General features: G+C 39.6%; 1 protein-coding gene across 1 annotated transcript; it reads left to right on the forward strand.

Annotated features, from left to right (window-relative positions):
- The first annotated feature begins 1,209 nt into the window (after positions 1-1,209).
- On the forward strand, positions 1,210-10,793 carry tmem87b (transmembrane protein 87B). Its single transcript, XM_034100555.2, has 19 exons — positions 1,210-1,448; positions 2,212-2,272; positions 2,372-2,463; positions 2,551-2,685; positions 2,768-2,821; positions 3,035-3,197; positions 3,464-3,525; positions 4,287-4,470; positions 4,557-4,656; positions 4,760-4,853; positions 5,745-5,816; positions 6,759-6,867; positions 6,983-7,041; positions 7,116-7,219; positions 7,322-7,395; positions 7,506-7,573; positions 7,755-7,807; positions 7,904-7,934; positions 8,819-10,793. The coding sequence occupies exons 1-19, from the start codon at positions 1,299-1,301 to the stop codon at positions 8,858-8,860; spliced, it is 1,707 nt and encodes a 568-aa protein (XP_033956446.1). The 5' UTR covers positions 1,210-1,298; the 3' UTR covers positions 8,861-10,793.
- The last annotated feature ends 428 nt before the right edge of the window (positions 10,794-11,221 follow it).

Raw genomic sequence — 11,221 nt, forward strand, 5'->3', positions numbered from 1 at the left:
AACGGCGACACATATTCACTTGCCAGTTACTTTGTCATTAGGGCAGGGATATCTAGATACTTTCCAAGGTTTGACATCATGAATTGTGCTACTTTTAAAGCAAGGAGCGATGTTTTCAAATCTGTAATCAAAAAGCTCCTCAAAAACGCAAGCAGGTCCTACCGTTGGCTTTTCAAACTGACAAGAGACGCTCTAACTGTTTTTCAAATGTAACAGTTTGAAAAGCAAGCAAACTGTTTGATTGTCTTTAGTTTTCCGCTGTCGTGTGATAGCAACATGGAGGATTTTAACATTCATTTTAATATATTTGGAGAGCACAGTAATTTGGAGTAATGGTTAGTGGCTGATGAGTCCCCAGTGAAGAAAAGAAAAAGACAAGAGGGACAAGAAAACAGCGGAGAAGTAACGGGCAGAAACCCTCCTTTTTACGCAGCGGTCCAGACATATACATCAAACGGCAAAACATACAGTGTGCAGTTACTTTGGCATCAGGGCAGGGATATCGAGATACTTTCCAAGGTTTGACATCATGAATTGTGCTACTTTTAAAGCAAGCAGCGATGTTTTCAAATCTGTAATCAGAAAGCTCCTCAAAAACGCTATCGAAGCCTGCCGTTGCTACGTTAGTTCAAACAGTAACAACGGACTATTTTTCTTCGCGGATGCATGTCAATTTAAATCAATACATACAACTATTTTTTAAATCAATAAAATCATTTTCTAAATCCATAAAAGCATTTCAATTAATATTGGGAGTCATAACGTTACTTTGTTGAGAATGTGGCCATGTAATAAGCGGGATAATGTGCAGCGACTTGGTCATTATGGGGAAAAGAACACCTTCATGCCGATCTAGATCCCTCCGCTTCGCGTCGGGCTCCTGATCAGCCTGTCGGTGTTCTTTTCCCCATAATGACCGCGTCGCAGCACATTATCCCTTACATATTAGCCGGGCCGGCTCAGATGATTGGTCGTGCTTTTTACAGCGCCACGGCTTCCACAGATGACATTTTGTTATGTATTTATTGTCAAAGCATTTAATATATTCCTAGCTATCGTGATGTTAAGAGCATTCCATGGAATATAACAAGTGTTTCTGAAATAAATTACATACCCCACCTTTAAGTACAATATATTTGTAGTTCTTCCACCTCAGGCCACCTATGCAAACTGCAAATACAATTTTCCCGGTGCGCTCCAGCAGCACACAGAATGACCCGCCTGTGAGAGACCCTCCTCCCGGCGGCTGACTGCCCCAGACTGCGACTCCTACAGGAAGTGTTCATTCCCACAACGACATGGCTGCTGCAGTCAGGATGAGGACGTGGAGCTGTCCGACCTCAGGAGTTTTCTATCCATGGACTGTCATTTTTGTAGCTTTACTATATACTATAAATGCTGCTGTTGCTGCACCAGAGACGGGGCTTTGGAAAATCACAGTTGTAAATGTGAGTATCTTACCGGAAACACTAATTAACGGCAGCACCGGTTAGCTAGCGTTAGCTACATCAGGCTTGTTATGCTCGCTAACAGCTGTGAGGTTGGGGACAGTGGTGACATCTGTTTTTAATTAATGGTATAACGTTAAACACTCTGGGACTTTCTGTCGTATAGGTTTGGATAAAGTATGTCTACCGCAAGAGCAGATTCATGAAAGTTCATTAGCATTGCCTTGTAGAGAAGGGCTGATATGCACTTTGAGGTTAGCCTTCGGTTAACGAGTGGCTACATCTTAAATTGGACGGCTGTCCAAAGATGCTTTGCCATGACACATCGTAAAATATATATTTGTCCCAGCCTTCTTCGTTTTAATAAACATGAAAACACACCCTGATAGACAGCCAAGTGCTTGCACAGTGCAGTTTCTTCTTCTCGGTGTTAAAGCACAGTTCCTGGTCTCAATCCAAACAGAACCAGAAAGCGTCGATCAATAATTTAAGCAGTGCAGTTTCAAATTCCCTCTGCTGTAATCTCTGTCTCTAGATCTTGTTTCAGTTTGAGTTGTGCTGAGAAGCAGGGTGCAACTTGGAGAGGTCACCAGTCTATTACAGTCCTCATACAGACATGCATACAAACCGATGGACAATAGTTTCTGTTTCACCTCAACCATTGCCAGATTCATAAACACAGATAATGGCCAATTTTGTAATAAAAAAAGTATCCTTTGTCTCAATCCAGCTCACTAACAAAATGTATGTATCCATCCTGCAGACATCCAGACCTCTGCTGTTAAGGAAATCAATGTATAAAGACACCGACATTGAATTAAAAGGTAAGACATAAAAAATATGCTTATACTGTATCATTACCTCCAAAAATGAGCCCCTTTTTGTCCCCCCTGTTCGTCATAACATGTGTCTATGTCTTTTAGTTGTGAGTTTCGGCTGTCCCGAGGAGGTGGCCTTATCTATTCACTGGTATTTAAAATACTACCCCTGTCACAATGAATTCAACAATATTGAAGTAAGTTCAGAAGCATAATGTTATACTAGTTATCTTTATAAATGTGATTGTTTCAAAATGCTGAGTGTAGACTGTCATTGTCTGTAGGAAATGTACTCGAGAACACCGCTGAGTCGAGGGGAGAGCCTGGATCCAAATCCCCTCGGACAAGGAGAGTGCATCGAACACAGACATAGCCCAGTGACATGTAACAGTGGACTGCACTCCTTTCCAATGCTCAAAGTAGGTTTATTACAAGTCATTTTACAGTCACACACGTGGCATCATGGCATTTATTATCTCCCAATAACTCTGTGTTTTTCAGAAAGCCAAAGGAGATCCACGTCCAGTCGCTCCTCCTCGGAAGGGGGAACTGCCTGTAAGAAAAGAAACCTGCTCTTTAATGTTCATAATACTGTACAATAAATTATGTGAGTTTAAGTTTACAAAGATTCAAGAAAAAATATTCCAGGAAATCAACAGAATGTATTCTTCCAGTTTTCAGTGTTTATTTGACTAATTAATTGTTTATTTAAGTGTTTTTTACATACATAGTATTAACGAACACTGAATTACTTTTGTCATACTGCAGGATGAAACATGGATTACTCAGGAGTATGACAGCAGCAGCATGGCTAAGAACGGCAGCGTTAATATCAACGACAACGTCATAGCAACCACGTGGAAGGACGGTCCTTATCTGCTTGTGGTTAAGTTTGAGTCTAGTAAACCGGAGGCTAACTGGAATTTAACAGGTGAGTTTATTTCAAACACACAAATACATTAGGAGAGACAAAGAATAACTTCAACGCCCTTATTTGAACTTTGCCTTGGAAATGCAGTAAAAAGCAAGAAGTGGTTTGTGGTGCATGAGTGTGCAGATATACTTCCCTAATAAGAAGCTGACTCATAAACGCAAAGCTGTTTTGCGCCAACACTGCCGTCTCCACCAGAACAAATAATAATGTGAATGTGTTGGGAATCATGTTTCAATATTCTAATGGCTGAATTTCTTTTCCAGTTAGTGTGGTGATGAAAAGCAGCCGTGGCTACATTTCGATCACAGAATGGCCTCTAATGATTGTGAGTAGATGATTTTAATAGTATGATATATGTACATTTATTGAATGTGCCCATGATGCTTTCCTGGCTTAATGGAGGATAGTATTTAAATGTTTTGGGTATGTGCATGTAACGGAGGTGATCTCTGGGCCCATAGATCTCGGCCTCCGTTACGGGTAATATAGCACTAAAAACATTGCACAGGAAGCATATGTAATTTATGTAACTAGTTTGTCTGTCTCTGTTTCCATGTTAAAAGTGTTCCCCTTCCCCCATGTCTGTGGCTGTTGATTGTGTGCACCTGGTGCCCTGTGTTGTCTCCTCCCCCCCACCTGTGTCGCATTGCTGATGAGGGTGTGTATTTAGGGTCTGTTGCCCTGTCTGTTTGGAGGCTGGTGGCTGTGTGCACAGGAACAGCAAGATTGAGGCTGTGTCCTGTGCTCAAGTTTAATAAATGCCCACACCGGGTTATATTTTTGGACGTTCTGCCTCCTTGCTTGGTCGGGCCGCTCAATTGTCAGCTTCACAGTGCATATAAGTAATAGCACGACCAAATATTTGGCTTACACTTCAAAGGGAAAGTTCAGTACATAAACCCCCCCAAATGTACAGTTTTTGAATTCACTTAATATCAGTGAATACTACTAACATACTTACATATTCATTGACCCCAAACCTCTTCAATTTCTGTGAAAAGTCCTAATAGTACACACAAAACCAAGATGTTTTTGAATGAACATTATATATTGTTCTGTATTTTGTAATAACTGCTCCTGTTGTAGTTCTACATGGTGATGTGCATAGTGTACATCCTGTACGCCCTGCTCTGGTTCATCTGGGCCGCGTGCTACTGGAAGGATCTGCTGAGGATCCAGTTCTGGATAGCAGGGGTCATATTTCTGGGGATGGTGGAGAAGGCTGTCTTCTGTGCAGAATATGAAAACACCAACACTGTCGGCTCAGCTTGTGAGTGTCTCCAGATCACCATTTCCCTTTTCGTGTCAGTTATTAATATTTTCAGTTTTTCTAAATGTTTATTTCCCCCCCTTCAGCTCCAGGCTTGTTGATCTTTGCCGAGCTGGTCTCTGCTCTCAAAAGGACTCTGGCTCGATTACTCGTCATCATTGTCAGCCTGGGCTATGGCATCGTAAAGTACGTCAATACTTATTTGAACACACACCTACTTGTTTTTTCTTAAACTACAATTATTGTACAAACAAAACCACTTTCTTATTTAATGTTTGTCTCCTTTCAGGCCTCGTCTGGGGCAGGTGATGCACAGAGTCGTGGGGCTCGGCATTCTCTACTTTGCCTTTGCTAGCATTGAAGGTGTTCTGAGGATAACTGGGGTGAGTTGTGATTATTAAACATAATTAGCTTATTTAGTCTGAACCCAGTGGTAAAAAAAACAACAACATAATATTTAAAAAAATGTATATCAGAAGAAATCAAACACCTCCTGAAATAGGAGAAGCTTCAACCAAAGGGGTGTACCATGAATTGAGATTATGACAGTTTGACAGTGCTGGTAAAAAATACACCAATTACAAAAGAAAAATGTTATTATTATACATTTGCTGTAAAAGCTTAAGAATGTTTTGTTGCCACGTTTTCTCTCTTTGATTATTTGCAGACAAGAAGGGGAAAATAAAGTTGATAACCAACATCGGGTATCCCTAACATGTGATTGATGTTTTAGTTTAGAACTATTTAAAAAATCGACCTTGCATTGTCGTACATCCCCTTTAGCTATTGTTAGTTGGCAAATAACAAAACGTTTATTTGGTGATTTATAAGTGTGTGATGATCAATGAGCAGCCTGATAGTTTCACTGCTGCTCAATTGATAATAACCTAATGATAACATGTCTTGAGAATGAACAAGGAGTTTTTAAAGCGCTGTGGTTTGTTGTAAAGTTGTATTTTGAACTAAAACTGACATCACAATCTTTGTATTTTTTTGGGGGGGCCAAAAATCAAGGGACGAGACAATGGCACCGCTCTTATTACAGAAATAGTTCTGGCTGTGCTTGACTCCTGCAACATCTGGTTCATATCCTTCCAGTGTAAAGCTCAGCAGCAACATTGATACCTTCATGTTGACATATTGAAGTGTTCTTGTCTTGGTGGGAGTTGTTGGTGTTTCCTTCTCTGCACTTTGGTAAATGGTTCTTTATTTCACTGGCCATGATCTCTCTCCTCTTCCTTTGCCTCCTGGTCCTGCTCTATCCTCCCTTCCAGGCGAAAGACTCTGACTTGGCCCTGCTGGCCGACATTCCCCTGGCTCTGCTTGATTCCTCTCTATGCTGGTGGATATCCTTTTGTGCCCCCACAACCTTTTCCCTGTGTGGTTCCCCCCTGCTCCCCCCCCTCACATGAGCCCACGTTAGTCCAGGAGATGTTCATTTGCGTCTCCCTTTCCCAGATTATTAGGCACCCTACTTGCAGTACAACATGCATTAATATATCATCATTCATTTATTCACTGAAATTGATAAGGACTATTTTTTTTGTACAATTGAACTGCTCTTCAAATCTTACATTCTCACTGCTTCTTCTTTTCTTGCACAGTCAATGGTATTTTGCTGTTCTTCCATTACTGGACTTTCTCGGTCTTAATTGGGAGAAGATAATTGATTTGCATGAGCACCCGCCACCTTTACCGGTGTTCCTATGTGAAAATCATTAAATATGAGGGGCCACTAGGTTTGGCAATTTGGATAAAAGTTCAGTTGCAATATATTTAATTGAAAGTTATTGTACAAATGTAAATAATTGTTAATAGTTAAAGAAATCAAGTCTGTTTCTAATTCACCATATTCATTTTAGCCCTCGTCTGCTACAAAAGATGTTTGAGACAAAAAACTTGTCTCCAAGATTTTATTAGGTATAACAAATACAATTCTAATACGAGTATGGAGGAGCTTAAGTTGAATAGATGAGTCTAACAAACAGTCATTATCTCCCAGGAGACTTCTCTTCTTGTCCTTTGTCACAGAAAAGTCAACAATTACTTATTTTAACGTAACATCATTTTTCTCAACAGATTTATTTCATGCCAAACTATAATCTTTTACTCAACCTAACATAAGTCGTTTTGTTTTGTTTCAATTCAAAACGTGTTATAAACTGACACTGTAGTCCTGGAAAGAGTTTATTTATAATAGTATATTGAGGTTAAAGTCTCATACATAGATTCGTTTGTAAAATGGTTGCCATGTAATGTCGCCCCATGTTTCCTTGACTGCCACTAACATCTTTGTCAGCCTGGCACAAACCATCAAGACTCTGAAGCTGAGGAGAAACCCCGTCAAGTTGTCTCTCTACAGGCACTTTACAAACACTCTAATATTTGCCGTCATTGGTAAGTGAATTACTCAAGACATTCTACTATCCATATAAAACCGGTTCAAACTGAAGTCATAATGGAGTATCCAGAAAACACACTGACATCCGTGTCTCAAACATTTCTTTCTCAGCTTCCGTCATCTTCATGGGTTGGATAGCAAAGAAGTTCCGGCTTGCAGATTGCCAGTCTGTGAGTATCTGCACTTTCATCAGCATTAACAACAGTTACATTATATATTTAATTTGACTTATTTTTGTGTGAAGGATTGGATTGAGCTGTGGGTGGAGGATGCTTTCTGGAGGTTCTTGTTCTCCGTCATCCTGCTGGTCATAATGTTTTTATGGAGACCCTCTGCAAACAACCAAAGGTGAGTAACACATTAGGACTGTTGAAATTATGAACATGTACAGAACATGAACAGAATTGGACACTTTTTAATGTGTATTATTAATCACTTCAACATCCACAGGTACGCTTTCACACCTCTCATGGATGACTCTGACGACGAGGAGATAGAGGAGTTTGTCGCCTCTACAAACATTGGTACGGTGACATCATGGGAGCCTTACCCAGAACACCTGAAACATTTACAGTGTCCAATATTATTGTGATGTACATATATTTAATATTTCCTATGTGTTTGGTCTTCACAGCTGAGGGCATAAAGTTGAGATCTAAAACTGAGACGAATGGCACAGTGAAGCCTGCGGAAGCAAACACAGTCAGTACCACAACGGCACACTTTTGGAATATATCATTTAAATAACTGTGGTTAATTGAATATGAAGCATTTCTGATGAGAGCAGCTTTCCAAGTTTAGGAAAAGCGGCTGTAGAACTCTTCACATGTGCCAGCAGATGGCAGTGTTTGCTTCTTTTCACGCCCTTTTTCCACTTGTGCAGGAGGAAGACTTGAAGTGGGTGGAGGATAACATTCCTAGCTCTTTTACTGATGTGTAAGCATCCGTTCACATTTCTATTCATTAATCTGCCAAAGTCTTTTCATACATGTAATTATAACAGTCTCTCTTTGTTCCTGTTTGTTACTGCAGAGCTCTACCAGTCCTGCTCGACTCAGATGAGGTAGGAATAACTTTAGAATCTATAAATATTTATAATAACATGACCCACACACCTTATGACTTTAACCAGAGACATCTGGTCTAAAGACGTGGAGAGGAGTATCAAACAGTTTGGGAGAGAGATGTGCTCAATATGTTACACTTATTTTGGACTTACTGTGTTGGTGACTATATGAGGACTGACTTCATGACTCTTTTTCTAAGTTTTAGGCATATTCTTTGTTCATACCTTCATTGAAATCAAGCACTTATTACCTGACTGTTTGCGAAAACCCTCCTTTGAGTAAGGATTGTCCAATGATAGCTCAGCAACAGAAACCTGTCGCTCTGGATCGCAAATAATGTGCGTGACGGTATAATTAGACCAATATATAATAATATACTTTTTTAAAGAGTAACTGCTGCTCTAACATTGCGGCTTGTCCTGGTAATTGGTCGTGACAACATCCTCTCCAACTGCTTGTGATGTATCATAGCATTTAAACCCTAAAGATCCAAACTACATCACAGTGGGATGTGGTCAGGAGTACAAGTAGCTATCTACAGCTGGTCAAATCTGCTGACTATCCCAGTATTATTCCCAGCTCCAATTTGGGACTTCCAAGGTCAATCTTACTGGCTCTGTCTGAAATTAGGGACCCATTGTGTAAAAAGTTCCTTATAACCCCAGGTGGTACTGCTGCCACTGTTATTGTGAACTGCGTTAGCTCTGTCAGGATGGAAACCATGACAGGCGTAGCCAAAGTAACTGAGGAGATGTGAGGTGGTAACAGTATGTTGCTTCTGAAGTATAAAACACTGGTTTCCTGGGAATCACTGTCTAAAACTGAAATGTCAAATAGTTTGGACAATAAAGGAAGTTCCTCTTTGCCGATTATTTTCCAGGAAATCATGACGACCAGATATGAGATGTCAAAGCTGGAATGAGGCGAATCCTTTCCAGACACGGAGGGAGACAGTCGGCCGTCCCTCGCTCTGCAGCAGGGGGTTCTCCAGGATTTCCAGGCAGGTGGTGGTGGAGTGCCATTTAGTTTTTCGGGGGATCTTCCAGTAAGGCTTCCCCTTCGCGGGGTAGTGCAGACCACAGTGTAGAGGGAGCTCTGCTTATTTCCTCAACCTCTCAAGAGCAAAGGACTCTTCCAGAGAAAACTTGTCTTTTCACTGACCAAAAGGTTCACCATTTTCCTTATTATTATCAGTTTAGAGCATTTCTTTCCAAAGAGAACATTTTCCTTTAACATTTTCCATAACTGCTGTATTTATTTCTTTTATTTTTATGTGGATTTATTTTTATCAGAGAATGAGTAATAGTGGGCCTCATGCATGAACATAGTCTCAATTATATGTTAAGTGTCTTTTTGCGGGGAATCTAGATGTTATCGGTCTGCTGGAATTCGATAGGATGCTTATTTATTATGGGAAAATAATTAAAAGCCCTTTTTTTATTTTTTTCCAGTAATTGAACCACGGACTATTTCTTTTAGCTGTGTTTGCAGCCAGAGGAGAGATAGAGGATTTATCTTCCGTTTGTATATTCATCCATTTCAAACATTCATTTTCATGTGACTAAGTGAAACACTTTTTTTATTTAATTTTTTTCTTTGCCAACTTTAAAATGAATAATTCAAACACATTGACTTTGAGTAGATCATTTGCTTTTATGCACTTTGAAGATCACAGCTGTGAGTAAATGTAGTTCTTGTATGAGGCCAGGTAATTGAGAATAATGTGTGTGAAAGTGTTTCATTCTCCAGACATACTGAGTATTGGTGTGTGATCAGGGGGCGAGGAAGAAGCACAAACTAGTGATGTGTACAATTGAAATGTGACGGGGTTCAGTAGTGTATAATTGGGGGGTGTAATCAGGTTTTGATGACCCTACGTGTTTGGGTGGGCAGGTTTGTGTATTCTGAGAATAAGGAGCAATATGTATGTCAACATGGAGTTAAAGCATTTAATTATTTATTTGTGTTCTAAGTGTACTTATAAGTTGTTAAAGAGTGTCTGTGCCTATGTTTACTCCAAAGTGTGCTTCCTTTTCTAACTGCAGCTTGTTTGATATATTAGTGATATGAAAATGTGGTGGTTTCAAAAGCACCGTAATAACATTTATTTTCTGTCAAAGGAGGCTTATCATTTCTGAAAATGGCTGCCCCAGTGTTTTCGTCTGTGTAGTTTTGCAACACTGTAGTCTTAATGTCTGTTGTCTTAAGTAAATGTAACAGCAAGAAGTTTCTGCCTAGGCCATTCCTTATGACACATTACATAAGTTATGTGGTTAGCATAAGCACAAGCTGATCACTTAACTTTATAATGTCACTGTTCTGGTTTTTTTTGGATGGAAACCTGGAATAATTGTGCTTATGATGGCACGCTGTCCTTCTGTTATATAAAACTGCAGACACCTGCAGTGGACCTCGATTATTTGTACAGATGGGTTTTGGCTGATTCCTGTTATTCCATAATTCCACAGGTGGAGAAGTGTCTGGATAATATGCCTGTTCTTTTTTTATGGGTGTCATGAAAAACCTTTCATACCAGCAGTTTTCTCCTCTCTTCCTTCTCAGGAAGTGTGTATGATCAGAATAGATAATCAAACGCAGGAGCGCGTTTGTTTCCTGGTCTTTGATTTTTCAGTATTAATTTGGCAAATAAAACATACATATTTTACCATAGCTGTGATTTTGCTGCATCATTTACAATATGTTTCTTCTGTCGGTCTTGTGAGTACAAGATTCAGGAGTTCAGAAGAGGAACTGGAGAACAAGCTGTTGAATGAAAGGGCTTTTGTGAGGTAAATGATGATGAATGACACTGAAATACTGAGGACATTTTGAATAAAACCAAGTTCCTAAAATTACCCTGAGTCTCAAGCCATTAGCCAAAAAAAACCTGTGAGTCAGAGTGCTGAAACAGAACAACATCCACAAACCGCCCAATGTATCAGACATAATGACATTGCAAGTTATTTTATACCAAACCGGTTAAACCTCTCAAATGTTTTCAAAATCAGAATCGGTTTTATTGCAAAGTAGGTTTACACATAATGGAACCTGCTTTAGTGTAAATGGTGCATACGAAGACACAGAAGAAAGGAGCAAAAATAGGACTATTTTAAAATTAAGACAATATTTACACAAAATATATATACGTGAGAAACTGAGTACAGTAAAATAAAATATGACAAATACTATATACTATGTGGAGAGCTGTGCAGATTTAAAAAGTTGTAGTGTGGAGCAACAATGTGCAACATGTTAAAAGCGTTGTGCAGGTTTTACAGTATTA

The sequence above is a fragment of the Pseudochaenichthys georgianus genome, chromosome 15 (genome assembly GCF_902827115.2).
Source record: "Pseudochaenichthys georgianus chromosome 15, fPseGeo1.2, whole genome shotgun sequence".
NCBI classification, from domain to species: Eukaryota; Metazoa; Chordata; class Actinopteri; order Perciformes; family Channichthyidae; genus Pseudochaenichthys; species Pseudochaenichthys georgianus.